Below are 20338 nucleotides of genomic sequence, written 5' to 3'. Positions count from 1 at the left end.
TTTAATTTCCATTCAGATCAGAAACAATTAACTTATCAAACTGCCCTTCAGATTAAGATGTTAGTGGTATAAAATGACTAATGAGAGAACTTTAAATCAAGCTTGTTAAAACCAATTAAGGAAACATCATTCAGGTGGATATTTTGGTTTTTACTCTTGCTAAAAGGTTAACTTTAATATGGTTGTAAAATTTTATTAGGGCCTTTCTAAAATGAGTGGTTGTAGCAGTGTGGGAAGGGACAGAAACTTCTGAGTCTCTTCTTCTGACAAGTAAGTTTTAAATTACAAAATGTCCTTGGATGGGTAATGAAACTCAAAAAAATGTGGGCACATCACTCATATATGTTAGACCTTGAGAGAAACACAAAGATGCTTTCAAGAAAATTTCCAGGAAGGATACTGACAAGTAAATTATTAGCCAGGATATGAATAAAATAGGGGCCAACATATGTTAGAAATAAAATTCTTTGATAGTAAAGAAAAAGTACAGTTTATGGGGAAATAAAATTCACTTCCCATGTACACGTAATGAACTGCAGATAATTAAGTAGGAATAAAATCTTTTACAAAAACTTCTGTAGATAATTTATCAGGAATAAGAACTACATTTTTAAAAAGGAAGGATGAATTTAAGATTTTTAATTTTTGTAAATGACTAACAATGGTAACTAAGATGTAAGCATTTGAGAGAACTGAAAGTAAACAAAGTCAACTTCTCTCAAGTGTAGAAAAGTTGATGATATTGGGCTCCAGGGTTACCTTAATAAATGGTATGCACAAAATATTTACATTCTCATTTGAAAGGTTCCTTAGGGACCTGTCCTCCTTTCCTGGAGGAAACTGGAAGTCTTTTCCTTGATCCCAGAACAGAAGAAAATTGCAGCTAACAAGGGGAGGAAATGTATGGAAGGCAGAAAAGCTACAAATGGCGGCTGGGCTTTGGGTAATTGAGTGAGAAGACTGTCTTCTGTTGAGCTGCTCAAGAAATACGTGTCACTGAGGTGAGCAAGTAATACCATCTGTCAGAGTCTTTTTGGCAGCTTTAAGTAGATCACGGTGCCCTGGGAGAGCTTCACAGAGCAGAATATCTGGAATGTAGGCCAAGTCCTGCCATGGTGCTTAGAGTGATTTGACTGGGGTTTAAGTAAATATGTGAGAATTTATATGTTCAAAGGCCTGTAATTCCTTTTCAATTCATGAGCCTGTGTGCTGGAATCCTCCCAGCAGCCCCAGAGGAGTCATTTTCTGCTTTCCTGCCCTGCTCTGTGCCTGGGGCTGATTCTGCAGGCTGCATCCCCAGAGCTCCCTAATGGCCTCAGTTGTATTCTCAGGAGAAGCCCCAGGAGGAAAGGGAGGTCAGGGCCCTCATGGTCTTCTCTTCCCTGTTTTGGAACCATCTCTCTCACGGCAGCTACAGACTTCTCAAGGGCTGCAACACTTCTCCATGCTTAAGCTCTTTCTGTGTCCTGGAAACATCATTTCCTCCCTGTGACTCTAGCCCCAGATGTTACTGGTTGCTGCACACCTATCCTTTGCTTGTTCCCTGCCAGCACCTATGTAAGTGTCTTTTCATTTGAACTGTCTTTTTAAAAAATTTAATTTAATTTTAAGTTCCAGGATACACATGCAGGACATGCAGGTTTGTTACACAGGTAAACATATGCCATGCTAGGTTTGCTGCACCTATTAACCCATCACCTAGGTATTAAGCCCTGCATGCATTAGCTATTTATCCGGATGCTTTCCCTCCCCCTGCCACCCTGATAGGCCCTGGTGTGTGGTATCCCACTCCCTGTGCCCATGTGCTCTTATTGTTCAGCTCTCACTTATAAGTGAGAACATGCAGTGTCTGGTTTTCTGTTCCTGTGTTAGTTTGCTGAGAATAACGGCTTCTAGCTCCACCCGTGTCCCTGCAAAGGACATGATCTTATCCCTTTTTATTGCTGCATAGTATTCTGTGATGTATATGTACCACATTTTCTTTATCCAGTCTATCATTGGTGGGCATTTGGGTTGATTCTATGTTTTTGCTATTGTGAATAGTGCTGCAATGAACATATGTGTGCATGTATCTTTATAACAGAATGACACATACACACACACACACACATATATTTTCTGAGACAGAGTCTCACTCTGTCACCCAGGTTGCAGGGCAGTGGTGCGATTTCAGCTCACTGCAACCCCTGCCTCCCAGGTTCAAGCGTTTCTACTGCCTCAGCCTCCTGAGTAGCTGGGATTACAGGCACCCATCACTATGCCCAGCTAATTTTTTTGTATTTTTAGTAGAGACAGGGTTTCACCACGTTGGCCACACTGATCTCGAACTCCTGACCTCAAGTGTTCCGCCCACTTCAGGCTCCCAAAGTGCCGGGAATACAAGTGTGAACCATTGCACCCAGCATTATGATTTATATTTTTGGGGGTATATACCCAGTAATGGGATTGCTGGGTCAAATGGTATTTCTGCATTTCAACCATCTTAAATGATTTCTATTTCTTGCTAGAACCCTCAAAGGCTATATACTTATTTCATAATAATAATGTTGCATAGTTACAATGTGCCAGGTACATTTATGAGTTTTTTTTTTTTTAACAGGTTTTAATCTCATAACCCTCACCACAACCCTAAGAGGTAGGTATTATCATTTACCTTCATTATACTCATGAGGAAACAAAGACACTGTGTGATAAGTCACTTGAGTAATAAATTACAGAGTAATCTCAGGAGCTGTGATTCAAACCCAGGCACACTGACTTCACAGTCCCTGATCTTGTGCTCAGAACATGTTTAAATGCTTAATAATGAAAAAGCCACTGCACTAGACCCTGGGCTAGAAGTTTTACTGAAATTTGAATTTATGGGAACATAAAAAAGTTCTTATTGTTTTCAGGTATGGCATAGTCTACCTGATGACAGTGCTAAGTCTTAAGTTCTATAGTAGAGAATGTGCAAAGTGCATCAGAGTGAAGTGGGCCCAAAGACAGAAGATCTTGTTCTTGTGAAATGGGCAGGCGGAAAGTCACAGGTGGCGAGGGATCCTATAGGCAATGGGAATAGGAGAAACAGTGGCTCATGTTTCAGGGACCTGGAGTGTGTTGAGGAGCGATCACACTGTACCAGGAGGCTGGAATCAGATTTTGAAGAGTGTTGCTGGGAAGTTTGGTCTGATCTTGAAGACAACAGGGAAAATAATTAGAAAGTTTTTGAAGCAAGAAAATAACATGATTAGATATTTATTTAAGAAAGAATAAGATGAATGGGTAGAGAGATGATAGAAGGACTGGTTGGGAGGACGACGGTGATCCAAATGAATCATTAAGGGCCTGTGGTAGAGGAATGGAGAGGATGAATTGATGAATGATTGAATGTGAGGTCACAGGGGAAGGAGGAATTCAGGGGGATTCAGATATTTATTCTTCAGAGTCTGTGTCACATTCTTTTGGTATCTTTAGAGATCGCCTTTTTTTTTTTGACAGAGTCTCGCTCTGTCACAGGCTGGAGTGCAATGGCGTGATCTCGGCTCACTGCAACCTCCACCGACTGGGTTCAAGCAATTCTCCTGCCTCAGCCTCCTGAGTAGCTGGGACTACAGGCGCATGCCACCATGCCCGGCTAATTTTTTGTATTTTTAGTACAGATGGGGTTTCACCATGTTGGCCAGGCTGGTCTCGAGCTCTTGACTTCGTGATCCACCTGACTTTTAATATAGAACTGACTTTTGGGGCAGCCAGAAATCAAACTGGGTGAATAAGACAGATCATAAAAGTATTTTCCTTTTACACCTCTTTGTTTTTTAAAAGTAAAACATTACATAAGTAGATTTCAACCAAAAGTAAGAGAAGGGCAACACAACGAAATTCAGAACAAGATGTTATTCTGGTAAACTTTTGGGAGAAAGTGACTCTTAAAAGTAAATTTAAAGTCTTTTGAGGAATAGTATTATTTTACCAAACGTATAGTCTCTTAAGGACAAAAAACAACTTTAGAAGTCAACAAAAGAGAAAGGTTTTTAACAAACATACTATAGTTTAAACATTACCTATCATCACCATTCATCAAAATCATGTTGAAATCCAGTTTCAGTATTGAAAGTTTTAACTGTTATTTCACAAAATAATCTGCTAGTAAGTTAAAAAAACTTAATATATAACATTTCAATCATAAAATGGAATTAAATACAAGTATTTACAAATCTTAGTTGCCTGAGCAACAGAAGTGTTTCCTAGAACAGCTGTGTTCAAACCTTAGTGTACTTGTTAAAATGCAGATTCCCAGTTCCCACTCCAGAGATTCTAACTCATGAGGCAGATAAGGGTCTGGAGTCTGTATTTTTTAGTCTCCTCCAGGGGATTATTAAGCACTTTGAGACACACGTTGAAAAACTGCTTAACCAGGAAAAAAAAGCAGGCAGATAGAATTATGTGATTATCCCGTTTTTGCATGTAAAATGTTTCCTGTTGATTCCAGGTTGTGGACAGAAAACAGAGTAGGCTAGTCAACAGCTTAGCCTCCTTCTTCTTCATTAAAACTTCCTGCCTGCTGACTGGTAGAGAGCATAATTGCAAACTTACTAGTTTTAGATTTATTCTTGGAAATTACTAGAAGAAAAATACTTGCTGTTTCATAGCAAATATACGCACAAAAGTCCAACCAGAATAGCACACAATGAAAATAAAGCATTAGGGGAAGGCCATGCTCTGTGCTGGGGAACGCACTGGGAGGTGATACTCACAGAGATCGGAGGCTAAGCAATTGCTGGAAAGTGTCAACTTTAATTTCGTAGATTTCATTATGTCTTAGGTCACTGAAATGACAGGGTTCCAAAGATTGATTTCAAAGTTACTGGTTTCAAAGATTACAGACTTCAGATAACTTTTATAGAGGGACTACCTGCCCTCAATCAAAGGAACACATGAAGTGTATCTATCAAGTGACTGATTTTTGTTTGTTTAAAAAAGAACATTACCATTTACACACTCAAGTATTGTCTGTTTCAAAGGAGCTAGTTTGCTTGGAAGGACGTAAAACCATATTCCAAACATGCAATCATCATTCAAAACACTGGAGGACTCTTCTCGTGCTGCCTTCTGAGTCTTTCTTGGATTCTTTGAGGGTCTTCAGGAGGGTAGATTCTTTGCCTTTTACAGATAGATTTGCTTTGTTTTTTTTCCCTTAAGCACCCAAAGGCATTGAGAGAAAAACTAAGTGTGAAGGGATAGATGGTTAATATTGTTCTGATCAAAACTGAAGTGTGACTATAAAACAAGGCTGTCCGCATGCGGTGGCTCACGCCTGTAATCCCAGCACTTTGGGAGGCCGAGGTGGGCAGGTCACGAGGTCAGGAGTTTGAGACCAGCCTGGCCAACATGTGAAACCTCGTCTCTACTAAAAATGCAAAAAATTAGCCGGGCATGGTGGCGGGTGCCTGTAATCACAGCTACTCGGGAGGCTGAGGCAGGAGAATCACTTGAACCCACGAGGTGGAGGTGGCAGTGAGCCGAGGTCACGCCATTGCACTCCAGCCTGGGTGACAGAGCAAGACTCTGTCTCAAGAAAAATCGAAATCAAAAACAAAACAACAAGGCTGATGTTTTGTAGCAGAGTCAATATTAAGAGAGGAATTCTAAAGGGTTTCATGCATAAGTAGCATCTGTAGCACCTTAAATATGACAAATATGGCCTTCCCCTAAAGTTGACTATTGTGAAACAAACACACCAACAAACCCAAGTCCCCACATATTAAAAAATAACACCACTCATTAGATATGTAAGTTTGATTGTACTTCTAAAATAAGAAAAATTTCAAAGCCCAAACATACCCAATTCACTAGTACCCTGAGTTAGGGGGAGAAAAAAGCAGATATATAATAAATGTTTTACTGATATTATGCTACAGTTCATGAAAAAAATAATATTATCTATGTTTCCCAACTTTCTAACCACCCTGCACAGTCACACCTTGTGTGTGTAAGAAGGAAAAGGATCACATGTCTCCCCGGTGAACTACAGGGTAAATGAACCAATGACCCTGAGAAATGCAAGTTTTGATTCTTGAGTTTTGCTAGATGACTTAGAGACTTCTAGACTTACATTTTCTGAAGCTTTTGGCAGACTGAAAAACTGGGTAAATCTTCTAATAGGTTGTAAGACAGATCTCTGAAAAACAGAAGGTGCAAAAAGGGAAAATCTGTTACAAATAAATCATAAAGAAACATGCTTTGCTCTCTTTTTCCCTCCAAGATGTTCTATTTCCCAAAGGCAGACTCTGATCATTTTCACAGCACTGACATGGAGCAGGTAGTCACAGGCATTATTGGATTAACCAGTAGATTCAAATGTTGACTGAAACGTAACTGTTAGACTTCTTTAATTGCTTTAAATAATTTACTTAATGAATTCATTTATATTCTGTTAGTACTTCTCTATAATGCTCTAGCTATTATCTTACTGCAATGAGTACAAATTAAATTAAATAATTGTTCCTCTGTCTCTAAGAGCTGCTACATTTTCTACAGCTAAGATAAATCATTGTTGTTTCTTTTCTAATCAACTCTTTAAAAAAAACCTAACAATTCAAAACAGCAGGAGCTTTGAAATCAATCACTACAAGAAGGAGGCGGGGGAATGGAATCTAAGAAAATCTTCAGCCAAAATTCAACAAATTACAGAATAACAAAAACATCTGGACATATTTATAGTATAATATAACTAATCTAAAGCAAGCCATCATAATTTGCAGAAAGTTTGAAAGAAAAGAAAGTTGGTAGATAACGTAACATAGATATACAAGAATAATTTTGTTTCATGTTTTAAAAGTTATCAGCTAATCAACTAACACATTTTCATGCCTGATTCTAATTCTTAAAACCAGATCACCACTATGCAATGGGAAAATCATGCTTTTTCTAAGAGGCTTTAAATTATTCTTATAATTGATCACTTTATCCTACACTTATTGAATAAATGGGATTTATAAAGGAATGAAGTCCATTTACTCCGCATAAATAGTACAAATGAAGCTGCCTGTAAACCCAAATTTGTAACTTTCTGAAGGTTTGAAAGATACGCCCCCACCCAATACCTCCAAAACCTCACACCTATGCACAAATATACCTGATTATTAATATGGTATGTATTTTTGAAAAGTAGTGAATATAATAAAATGGGCACACATATTATCAAAGCTGATAATTGGTTTACTCATCTCTGCAGGCTGCAAAGGGGATAATCCTTCATCGTCTACCTCTTAATAGAGGGAACATAAGACCTTCTACATAAAGGCATAGTGTTGCCTTCTACCTAATGATTTTCATGGCTAACACTGACCAAGCACTTTAAAAAAATTATTACTTTTTAAAATTCTGGGGTACATGTGCAGGATGTACAGGTTTGTTACATGAGTAAACGTGTGCCATAGTGGTCTGCTGCACCTATCAGCCCATCACCTAGGTATTAAGCCCAGGATGCATTAGCTTTTTTCCTTAATGCTTTCCCCCTCCCACCCTCCCCCAGCAAGGCCCAGTAAGTGTGGTTTCCCTCCCTGTGTCCATCTGTTCTCATTGTTTAGCTCCCACTTACAAGTGAGAACTTGCGATGTTTGGTTTTCTGTTCCTGCATTAGTTTGCTGAGAATAATGGCTTCCAGTTTCATCCATGTCCCCGCAAAGGCCATGATCTGATTCTTTCTTATGGCCGCATAGTATTCCATGTGTATATGTAGCACATTTTCTTTATCCAGGCTATCATTGGTGGGCATTTGGTTTGATTCCACATCTTTGCTACTGATGAATAGTGCTTCAATGAACATACATGTGCATGTATCTTTATAATATAATGATTTCTATTCCTTTGGGTATATACCCAGTCATGGGATTGCTGGGTCAAATGGTATTTCCAGTTGTAAATATTTAAGGAATTGCCACACTGTTTTCCACAATGGTTGGAAATTATATTCCTACCAACAATGTAAAAGCATTCCTATGTCTCTGCAACCTCACCAGCATTTGTTGTTTCTTGACTTTTTAATAATTGCCATTCTGACTGGTGTGAGATGGTATCTCATTGTGGTTTTGATTTGCATTTCTCTAATGATCAGTGATGTTGAACTATTTTTCATATGTTTGTTGGCTGCACGTATGTCTTTTTTTGAGAAGTATCTGTTCATATCCTTGGCCCACTTTTTAATGGGGTTGTTTTTTCTTGTAAATTTGCTTAAGTTCTTTGTAGATTCTGGATATCAGCCCCTTGTCAGATGGATAGATGGCAAAAATTTTCTCCCATTCTGTCAGTTGTCTGTTCGCTCTGATGACAGTTTCATTTACTGTGCAGAAGCTCTTCCGATTAATTAGACCCCATTCGTCAATTTTTGCTTTTGTTGCAATTGCTTTAGGCGATTTCATCATAAAGACTTGGCTCATGCCTATGTCCTGAATGGTATTGACTAGATTTTCTTCTAGGGTTTTTATAGTTTTGAGTTTTACATTTAAGTCTTAATCCACCTTGAGTTAATTTTTGTATAAAGTGTAAGGAAGGGATCCAGTTTCAATTTTCTGCATATGGCTAGCCAGTTCTCTCAGCACCATTTATTAAACAGAGAATGCTTTGTCCATTGCCAAGCACTTCTTATATAAAGGTACCATGTTTATAGCTTTATTTGTATTATCTGGTTTAATCCCTGTGGCCACGTTATGAGGGAGGCACTATGATTCTAATCATACGATATGAAATGACTTGCCTAAGTTGACCCAGCTAGTAAGTGGGGAATGTTACACATAGCCTATAGAATGGGCTAAATAATTCCCATGCACCTGATGCAAAACTAGGCATGTACAGTGAAATTTCCTCAAGTAACAAGTACTCACTGGATGACTTAGCCGAAGCGGGAGAGCTCTCAGATCTGTATCTCCAGGAGAACATCCAGCACCTTGTACTAGGGGTGAGGCTCCTGGGTTCTAGTCTCAACTTCAGCTAATTCTACTTGGTTTATACACTGGCTAAGCATTGGCATCTTTCTCAGGTCTCCTAAATGAGAAGACACCATTTTGCAGGGTCATTGGGAAGAAGAAATGATTATTATAGGTGGAAGTGCTTTGAAAATGACAAGATCTACCATGAATGTTATGTGTATTCCTGACGGCTTTTCAAGTTCCAACTTGAGGAAAGAATAATGGTTCCAAGGAAGTGAGAAATATAATAAAAGCTAACACTGACTGAGAGTTACGGTGTCCCAGGTACTGCTGTAACTGTTTGACATGTAGTAATTTAATCAGTCCTCATGAGAACCCTCTGAAGGAAGTGGCTACATCTCCTTTTTATAAACTGGGAAACTGAGCTGCAGGAGGAATAATAATATGCTCAAGATCCCATGCTGGCATATAGAGTCTGGATTTGAACCAGAAAAGCTGGCTCCATAGCCTTTGCTTTTAAAGTCATTTTGCCAGTGAGCCTCCATTCATGCAATTCTAGACCTGAGTGGTTACCACTCTTGGTGTGACATAGCAGAGACAGATGCAGTTTAAATACTGGCTCCTTACTTACTAGCTCTAGTGTGTAAAATCCTAATCATATAACTGAGACAGTTTTCTGGAGAAATGGGGATGATTATACCTGCTCTGGGTGTGGTAGGCAGAATTCTAACATGGTCCCCCAAATTTCTACCACCTGATATATACACACTTCCTCTCAGTTATTCAATCAAACTGGTTGTATTTGAATTCAAACTCACTTCTTTCTTGCCTTGTGACTTTAACATTTAACTTCTCTAATTCTGTTTTCTTATCTGTAGCTGCACTTCATGGGGTGGGGTGAGGAAGAAAGATTTGCTCTATACTCCCCTCCTTCAGATGTGAATCACTGACTCTAAGGCTACCAAGTGGTGTCACTGCACCCATTGAGCAACTGGAGTCTGAAGTGACAGACTGGGGCTGGGGAAAGGCAGAATCACAGCAGCAGCCATTCCCGTTCATCTACTTAACATTCCGAGTGCTGCTAAGTAAAGCTTATGGTGAATTTACAGGCGCTCAACTGCCACAGGTGCCTTCTATGTGAGTGCAGTGCCATGGCAAAAGATTAAGAGTCCTTTTATTAAGTCCCTACAATGCTTGAGGGGACAATAATTGTGTCGAGTGGAAGTTGAGGGAGAAGGCTGAAAACGGAAGGTCAAAACAAGGCTCCTTGAAGCCATGTAAACTACTTGTTTTCATAACACATGGGAAAGGCAGAGGAAAAAAGTCCCAAGTCAATAGAAATAACATATGCAAGCTGTTTAACCATTACAGGAAACATTAGAACATGGCACTGACAACTATATTGGAAGAATGTTTGATCACCTTTATCAAGGATTGTGTGGATCTGATATCTCAATGTTTGATTTTGGCATCCATACTGGGTGGTTGATCCATTATGTTATTTTGTTCTGCTCTGCAAAGCCTTTAGAGGGGGAAATAAAGTGATTTGGCTTGTTCATGTCTTTTCTGAAAGAAAACATGTGCCAACTGAAAGTCTAGTGGGAGCTTGTTTGGGACTTAGAAAACAAAGGTACATTACCATTGTTACCAGGATCATGTCAGAGAGCCTGGACCAAAGAGGGCAAAGGAGGCCTGACCTCCTGCAGACCTGCAAGGAAAGAATTTTCTCCTCTCTTAAAGAGATTATTGAAATCATGTCTGCCATTTCACCCCTAAATGGAAGTTGCCTGTTTACACAGCATTATTGCCTTACTGATACGCACAGCACTTGGAGATTAGGTAACTGATTGCAGACGGTTTGAGGAAGAGATGAGATCTGTGCTCCAGTTAAAGTCCTGTTAAAACACAAACCAGACATAATTCTTTCATTCGGGCATCACACAGTGACATATTTTGACTCACTGATGTTAAGACTGATCAAGCTCTAGCGGCAGTGTATGTATGTTCTGGGCGAAGTCAAGAGTCTACTCAGTACTTACAGACTCTCCAGGTTTGCAGTTCCAGTTAAATCAGGAAATTCAGTTATTTGTGAGGCACCATTCAGAGTCCTAGAAGGAGGAGTATATGAGTATTACTGGCAGAAGATTCTAGACAGGGGTAATTTTTATTGCCATTTTCAAAGGACTTCAACCTATAATACTCATCTGGCTTTTCACAGCAACCCTGTAAAGGGTAAGTGATCCGTAAGAGACATAGAAACTTACAGTGTTCTTAGTTCAGGTAAATGTTGAAAAGCAGATCTCCCAACAAACTGGATGGGATTGTCATAGAAATGTCTAAAAGAAAGCCAAACAGCAATTAATATCTTAGTATAACATTTGAAAGATGAATATCTGTTCAAAATTTGAACAAATACATTAAATGTACTTATGTAATTTTTGATTATACTGTATTACATAACATTCCCAATTCCTTGGTTTCAGGCAAACCTCAAAAGTGTTTTGACTCACAGTATGAGACTTCTGGTAGGGAATCTGTACTATATAAAATTGAAGATTTCTGACAGCAAAGGAGATATGAGTGATAGTTACTAAGGAGAAAAGCAAGTAAACTGAACACTTAACAGTTTCTCTCCAACATCTGTAGAATATCCACTGAGTGGCAAAAAGGTAATTCAAAGTACTGGCCATGAGATCATTAATTAATGAAAGATGAAGTCTATCTATCAGTATCTACTGAAGGTTATTATATCTGCTGGTCAGCATAACATACACAAGAGACTCATCAAATTATTGGAGAGGAAATGAGCTATTCTGGCATATGTCTATTAGAATTTTCTTGAATTAATTATTGTTTTAAAAGGTAAGATATTATTAGAGCTTAAAAAATATTTTGTTTTACAGATGTTTTCACTGTAGTGGTATTTGAACTGCCTTGTCAATGGAGTGCCATATACTTTTTAGCTGAGTCTTTCTTCTAGTCCAACTAAACTCTACAAATATTCATTGTCTACCATGTTTAAAGTATGAGGGTAGGTATGTGAGGATTTAAATATTGATTTATTAAAAAGCTGTCACTGGGTAACTACTTTGGGCCTGGCATTACACTAGATGCTGGGGTTTGAAGAAGAATGATAAGATGTTCCTGCGGTAAAGGAGCCTGGATTCAGCTGGGATAAAGCAAATGAATAACAGCATATCACTTTCTATTTAACAAAGCTCTTGCATATATATATATATAAGCTCTTGCATATATATATACACACACATATGTGTGTATATATATATATTTAACAAAGTCCTTGCATGTATGCACATACATGTGTGTGTGTATATATATATGCAAAAGCTTATATATATATGCAAGAGCTTTGTTAAATAGAAAGTGTATATATATATGCAAAAGCATATATATATATGTATGCTCAATTGATCCATGCAACAACTTTATAAGAGTCATAGTGTAGATACTATTTTCTTCACTTTTGGAGGAGAAAATTGAGGCTCAGATACCTTGGCAAGCTCATTACCTCCCAGAGCCTCAATTTTCTAATTTGTTAAGCTGAGATAATAATGCTTAGTGGTACGGTTTGCATAAGAATTAAAAGAGCTAATGCATATGTAACATTTGAAACAGAACCTGGGATACAGTTGTTACCCAACAAACCTAAATCCTCTTCTGTCCTCCTACCCACTGAGCTCTTCTTTTCTCTTGGGATGAATCAGTAAGAGAAAGAGCTAGAGTTGGAATTTGGACCTTATGATGAAAAAATGGAGCTTTCCTCTTACTATCTTATTAGCTCTTAGCTATACCATGTACTTGTATGCATATAATTGTGTTCACATACATGTACATATATATATACACACACGCACTATATATGTGTGTGTATATATACACACACACACACACTATATATATGTGTATATATATACACACACACACTGGGCAGGTATGAATATACATGTTTGTGTGCATAAGGCAGAAGTATCATAAACACACAGAAGGAGTTTTAGGGTTCTCAGGAGGGAACTCTCTCATATGTTCGGTAGAGATTATAAAAAACTTCAAGAAATGGCATTTGAAATGGGCCCTGAAAGACAGAATTTCAAGACGCATAGTGAGGGAATGGGATTGTAGGAGCAAAGGAAATAAGAAAAGAGCTTTGTTCCATGAACGTAACTTAGTCAGTCTGGTTTATGATTTAGGGTGATTGAGAAGAGCTTTGGGGAACTGGTTGAGAAGGTTGGCTTAGGCAATGTGTAGCCTTAGGCTGTGAATGTTAGGGTGAGGAGTTTGAATTAGTGTAAATAGGCATCCTGAACACACGTTTCACAGCAGGAGCAACAAGATGGTTGCTGTGCTTCAAGGAAGATGACCCCGCCAACAGTGAAGGGAGGGAGGCCAGCCTCATGCAGACTGGTGAAAATCTAGATGTCATGGCTGGCAGAGAGGCTGGTGCAGTGGAGGTCTGGAGGTATGGATAGGACGGGGACTACAGAGGTGGAAATGAGGAGTGGGTAGCCAACTGGACCTGGAAAGCATTCACAGAAATGCAGGCTTTGAAGAGATGGAAACAGATGCAGAAGCAAAGAGAGGACAGTTTCAGGGAGAAAGTGGCTACTACTGTCAAATAGTGGATAGGAGCTCTAATACTTATGGTAGGGGGCTGGGGGGTGCGCTGCTAGTTCCTCGGGGAGTATTAGCATATCAAAAGAGTGATGAAAAACCAGTACTGTGGCTGCAGAAGGAGGAGCAAAGGCAATGTCATTTGCCAACCTCTTAATATGCAAATACTCTCTAATGAGGGCTAATGTTTATTGTCAATACACTTTAAAACTCTTAGTTTGGCAAAATATTGCCAGAACATTTCAGAAACAATGAATAGTTTTTTTCTTCCAGTTGTCAGGGCTAATTGGGACTCCTGCTCATTTGTGACAAATAACACATGGTTCCAGAAAGCCCGTCAATCCAGTTGGCACAGGACCAACATCTGCCAAGAAGTGCCCCTAGAGTCATGTTTAACAGTTGTCCTTACTCTCCTCCTCTATATTCAGGCTTCTCATTCACAGCCTCAGGTTTGATGGTGTCCCAAACCTGCCTTGGAGAGGAGCCTTTTGTCTAAGAGCCAGCCTCATACTCATAACTATATATCATTATTCTTCTGTATTAAATGTGAAACATAACGTTAGTTATACTTTGTAGTTGTAACTCTGTTTTATTATTTTGTTTGAGACAGGGCTCTGTTGCCCATGGTGGACTTCAGAGGCGTGATCATAGCTCACTGTAACCTCCAACTCTTGGGCTCAAGTGATCCTCCTGCACTGGCCTCCCAAAGTGTTAGAATTACAGGCATGAGTCACAGTACCTGGCCTATTTTATTCTTTTATGGCATATAAATCCTCATATACACCTTTCTAAAACATTATTTATCTTTCTAGATTTACATCCCAGTTTGTATAAATGTGATGTTTGGGCATAATAATGAATGAAGATAGAGGCTTAGCACAAAACAGTATAAACCTCCTACCATCAATTTAGGCTGGAGTCTATTGCTGTAAAAGACATCTATTTGTATATAATAATTTATATTTCTAGTATACTCGGGTTTAAGTTCAGAATGACTATGCAGACTTGACATTAATGCTCTAAAAATCGGTTTTATTCCTTGGAAAATAGAGGTAATAAAAAGCGTTATACAAGATTATTTTAAAGATACCTAGCACATCTGGAGATACAAATCATAATGTGATCTTTAAAAAAATCTTTTATATTATTTCAATGTTCAGCTAGAACCTGGCAAAATGCATGCATATATACCTTTCTGTATGAGCTCTTAGATTGACTGAGACGAAACTCAAGCAAATATAGAATATTCATTGTATTTAAAAGTATAATATATGCTATATTTCAGGATGGAGAAACCAAAAAGCATTATAGTCACTTACATTGTAATAAGAGAAGGGTTGCCTACAAATGCTTTCTCAGGTATTGACCTGATATTGTTGCTATGAAATCCTCTAGAAAGAGAAAAAATATTATAAAAAATCATGTGTGGAGTAAAATTATTTAATAGAATCCCCCACCCTGACCACAGTGGCAATAATTAGAACCTTTAGTAACCAGAGGACAACGTTAAATTCCTCTATGCATCTTGAAACTTAGGTGCCGTTATTTACTCTCTAGGGGATAAAAAAAAAGTCATGTGCTGTCATCTTAAAGGAGAAATAAAGAATCTGAAAATAATAACTGCACTTCATGAAAACTCACAATCTAATGTTATAAGAAGAAAACCTGTTAATATCCAACAGAGCATCATTGTATAAAAGCAGGAGAGAGTGGAAACCATTTTTGGAGAGATTATGATCACTCCTCCTGACCCCATTTGAAGCTAGAAGAGAAAATTGACTTAAGCTGCAGTGAAGTAAAGATTTAAGTAGTCTCCTTATAAGGACAAAATTTTCTGACTTGAAGAAAGGTGCCCTGGCTCAGTGAGTCTGTAGTTATAAGCTGATTGTCATCTGTTGTTGTTGATGTTGTCTGAATGGCAGAGAAGCAGATTCAAGGATCTTTGGAGCTTATTTGGGCCTGTGGCTGTATGAGGTGACCCTATGCCACGAAGCCCAGCTAAGCCACACATGGGGTTTCCTGAGTCAGAACACCCTAAGGGTTTTTCTTATAAACAAGCTCCTCTGTGTCTCCTTTAGCTGTAGGTCTTATTTCTCACTGCTAGGGAAATGAGGTTCTATGTTTATTTTCCTTTCCAAGTGTTAGAACATTACTCACATAGGTTATTTATCTTTTTAGATACAAAAAAGCTAATTAAATTTTATCATCTAAAAGGCAGTATATGCAACCCAGTGGCTGAAAGTCAGCTTTTCTTTAGTAAAATTATGGGGCTTTAGAATTAAATAAGATTCATTAAACATTTACAAATGAAATACAGTTGACCCTGGCACAAAATGGGTTTAAACTGCATGGATCCACTTTTTGTTGTTGTTGTTGAGACAGAATCTTGCTCTGTCTCCCAGGCTGGAGTGCAGCCGTGCAATCTTGACTCACTGCAATCCCCGCCCCTCTGGTTCAGAGCAATTCTCGTGCCTCAGGCTCCCAAGAAGCTGGGATTACAGGCATGTGCCACCAGGCCCGGCAAATTTTTGTATTTTTAGTAGAGACGGGGTTTCACCATGTTGGCCAGGCTGGTCTCGAACACCTGGCCTCAAGTAACCTGCCTGCCTTGGCCTCCCAAAGTGCTGGGATTACAGGCATGACCACTGCCTGCGTGGCTCCACTTATACGTGGGTTTTCTTCAGCCTCTGCCACCCCTGAGATAACAAGACAAACATCTCCTCTTCCTCCTCAGCCTCCTCAATGTGAAGATGACAGGGATGAAGACCTTTATGATGATACACTTCCACGTAATAAATAGTAAATACATTTTCTCTTCCTTAGGCTTTTTAAAATAACATTTTCTTTTCTCTAGCTTACTTTTATAAGAATACAGTACAGAATACATATACAAAATATGTGTTAATGGACTGTTTATGTTATTGGTAAGGCGTCTGGCCAACATTAGGCTATTAGTAGTCAAGTTTTTAAGGAGTCAAAAGTTTTACGTGGGTTTTCTACTGTGCAAGGGTTGGTGTCCCTAACCCCGAGTTGTTCAAGGGTCAGCTGCAATGTATGTGAATGCATCTCATACTTTACTAGGCACAGACAGTTTGATTCATCTATTTCTAGACTTATGCAACCCAGAAATGTTCAAGTTCTCAGAAATGCTCAGCAACTAAATTCCATTTTAGTTCTATACTAAAAATCTACAAATATATAAAGTATATAAATGTTGGGAGAGTATGTATGGCTTAGAAAAAGAGAAAAGAATATGACTTACAGAAATATATGTATTTCTTTTATATATATGTTAGAGAAACCCAGCATAAATAAAAAATATTATCTGGTATTTGCTAGAGATAGAATCAATTAAAATATATTTCAAGAGTACTTTATCATTATTTATATAAAGTTAAAATTTTCTAGCAAATCATATTATGTAAAACAATCACATGTATTTTTAAATAAATTCACAAAAGAATAAAGTTCTCCCATTAAAATTGTCCTAAATACTTACAGTTCTTTAAGGTTGGAGAGTGTTCTAATTGCAGTGGGGAATTCATCAAGGTTATTGTAATTTAAATCTCTGAAAATGAGTAAACAGTATTTTCAGTTTTTTATTTAAAACTTCATATATACTCTACAAGGAAAGTTAACATGCTATTCCAATGAACCCATATGACTAATGGAAGTTCTCGTTGCTTTTGTTGATGGAAAGAGATTTTCTTGGCTTGTTGACTACCAACATTCTGTAAGTATCTGCATTAAAATGGTCATTTGACTAATCATAAGAAATTTGAGAGTCAAGGCTCAATGGCACTGGGGCGTCTCAAAAAGAAAGAGAGTGTGCCGGAGCATTAGCTTCTAAGTAGGAAAGATGCGTCTTTGACCAGGTGTTGATGGCTGCCTGATGGAGCTCTTCAACTGAACCCGGCTCACTAATTGGCCAGTGTGAATTTGCACTCCTCAGGGCTCCTGGATCACATCCCTTTTCTTGTTCCCTCCTTCACTCCCTTGTGACATGACATCTTGCAGGGCTGCTTTGTCTTTGACTTTCACAGGGTTCCCACATCCCTCCCAGCCTGAAGTCCAGGATGAATCTTACTTCTGGAGAAGTTTCTGTGAGACAGGGTACTCTCAGAAAGGAATTTTGTCTAGAATTTCTTCAGTGTCGTAAATGATTCAGAAATAGGATGTTTTCTTTGATCTGTGCAGCAAAGTTCTATGTTATTCCTCATGACCAGAGATGAAGTGGTCAAATTATCTCAAATCATTAGTTTCTGTATCTGTTATAGCACAATTGGCTTTTCAATTTCATTACTCACAAGTGCTTTACAGACTTACTCTACCTTCTATCTAGATCTTTGTATGAAAAAGTAATTGTCTCCTGGTCTCTGGGAATGGCAGATTTCCCAGATGACGCAGAAAAACCTTTTGGTCAGGCAATCACATGTGGTTAGATTCTCCTCTGTGGAGAATTGCTATTTAATTTTAAGAGAGAGATAATCTGACTGAGTTAAACATGAATCAAGGTTCCTACTTGTCTGGCACAAACCATCCTTAAGCTATACTGCAGGCAGGAAACGCGTGTCTTTTGTAGACATAAATTTTCTTCCTGTTTGTAAATCTCTCCAGATGCTCTGTTTTGATTAAACAAGGATTGGGCCCTTATAAATTACTTGGATTTCTAGTGAGGGAAAGGAAGAGGCTGGAAATAACCAAATTGCTTATCCTCTGTAGCCCTGGGCGTGGTAGGGGAAGGAGAGACAATAAGACTCACATGAACTTTTCCCTGACATGTTTTGCTCTATGTTATTTACATGCAATCCTGGGTCCTTACCCCAAAGATTGAGGGAGGGGGAAAAAAAGACTATTTATGGAAATACCCATCAAAGCCCATCTTGTTTTTCATTCCTGTTATTGTTCAAAAGGGCTGGAAGGTGATTTCCATTGGTGAGATTTCTGAGCCCAGCCCTGTGTAGATAAGAGTTCTAATTTTTCCTAGCAGCTGATGGGAACTGCTTGTCTATGCCATTAAGTTGATGTAAAGGTCCTGCCTGGACAAGTTCATCTTTGCCACCTAAGAGGAAACACAGGGTGACTTAACCCTGGAAAGAGCTGTTAGCGCTCATAGGCTAGAAGAAGAATACCATCAACACAGGGTCCCTCAGGAAATTAGTAACCCAGATCTGGTTAGAAGCTAAATTGATCATGAACAAATTGCTAAGCTCTGTATGCAGATGAACAGTGGGCCCCAAGGGCACAGGAGAAGTGGTCTTTGGTCTTTGCATTTTGCGGTTCTGGTCAGAGCCAGCATTGCAGATTCAGTGACCTGTGTGGTTTATTGCATTTGAGTATTAAAAATGTGAGGGTAGGGATGGTGACATGGCTGCAACCACCCTCCTCTCCCAGCACACTCAGGACCCTCCCTGCCTGTCACCTCACTCTCATCACACCTTTCTCAACAGGGCAATGAAGAGCGTCTCCTCCCCCGGGAAAAGCCTGGGTCCCTGCTGTGGCCCACAAGAACCTCTACCTTGGCTCTGTGAGAGTGTCTAGGATATGGTCAGCTGACTGGACTCTATTTTTACTATAGGTACCAATTAAGAACTGAACTTTTGACTTATTCTTTGGAAGTAGTATATAGTAGTAAACATGGATTTCAGAATCAGACTAGAGGAGGAAGCAAATCTCAGTTCTGCTACTGACTAGATATGTAATAACTTTACCTCGCTAGAGCCTAAAATGGGATACTGTAAGAAGTAATTAAAACAATGTATGCCAAATGCTAAGTGCAATATTTGATTATAGATATACTCAATAAATAGTAGCTATTATTACTTTTCACCTTTTTTTCTTTTTTTTTGAGACAAGGTCTTGCTCTGTCACCCAGGTTGGAGTGCAGTGGCATGATCACAGCTCACTGCAGCCTCAAATTCCTGGGCTCAAGCGATCCTCCCGCATTGGCCTCCCAAGTGTTAGGATTACAGGCACGAGCCACCATGCCCCGTCCCTTTTTCATCTTTTGAATTGCTTTAGCATGAGCTGTCACTGTTTCCTAATGAGATGCCTGTTCATCTGAGATGGAAGACGCAGGCATTGGCCTGGCCTGCATCCTCTCATTCAGCAGGGAGTACCAGACTCATGAACAGTGAGCCTGAGTGATCCTTGACAGAGACTACACGTTTCTAAGCAAATAGTCACTGCACAGTAGAGAACATCTCATTTAATCTATAATGATTCTAACTAATTTATCACTCTCATTAGATTAAAATAAAATCCCAGTTTTATTGTTCAGCCCTGTGAGGGTTGTGTGTGTAAGATAATGCCACTGTAAATATCTGTTGAAAGCTTAGGCAATTAACCAAACCAAACAAAGTCTGGCTTTAAGGCTATTTTGATTCTTTCAGAATATTCATGAAAATACTGAAAAAAGGGAAACAAATAAAAGGTCAACTCACAAAGTCTCCAGGCTGTGGAGCCCATCAAAGCATTTCTTTCCCAGGGAGTGGATTCTATTGTTATGGAGATGTCTGCAGTAGAACATTACAGATAGTTAGGAAGACACATTGCACAGAGCACACTTACCATTTTGATAGCTTAAATCCAAAGAAATGTACACTGAAGAATGCACTAATTATAAGAAGCTAACTTAAAAAATGGCTATATGCTGCATTCACTGATACCACAGATGATTCTATACCACAGAATTTAAAAAACAGTCACAGTTTTTTACCTTTTAGCTTTGGGACATCAGGGTATGTATAATAATATGAGCAACACAATTGGTATAAGTAAGTTTGGGTTTCAAGGCTTTC

General features: G+C 38.8%; 1 protein-coding gene across 2 annotated transcripts in view; it reads right to left on the bottom strand.

Annotated features, from left to right (window-relative positions):
• LGR5 (leucine rich repeat containing G protein-coupled receptor 5) overlaps positions 1-20338 on the bottom strand; it is a 147244-nt gene that overhangs the window by 8789 nt on the left and 118117 nt on the right. The window contains exons 6-13 of one of the 2 annotated variants that reach the window (XM_050750061.1): positions 19982-20053; positions 17038-17106; positions 14858-14929; positions 11174-11245; positions 10949-11017; positions 10733-10804; positions 6095-6160; positions 4737-4808 (exon numbers count right to left, since the gene is read on the bottom strand). In XM_050750061.1, coding sequence (XP_050606018.1) covers positions 4737-4808; positions 6095-6160; positions 10733-10804; positions 10949-11017; positions 11174-11245; positions 14858-14929; positions 17038-17106; positions 19982-20053 — 564 coding nt within the window. The remainder of the gene's footprint in view (positions 1-4736; positions 4809-6094; positions 6161-10732; positions 10805-10948; positions 11018-11173; positions 11246-14857; positions 14930-17037; positions 17107-19981; positions 20054-20338) is intronic. The other variant, XM_050750062.1, reaches the window with a different exon arrangement.

This window comes from Macaca thibetana, chromosome 11 (genome assembly GCF_024542745.1).
Source record: "Macaca thibetana thibetana isolate TM-01 chromosome 11, ASM2454274v1, whole genome shotgun sequence".
Taxonomy (NCBI): Eukaryota; Metazoa; Chordata; class Mammalia; order Primates; family Cercopithecidae; genus Macaca; species Macaca thibetana.
The sequence above is the reverse complement of the archived record's forward strand: the minus strand, read 5'-3'. Positions and strand labels throughout refer to the sequence as shown.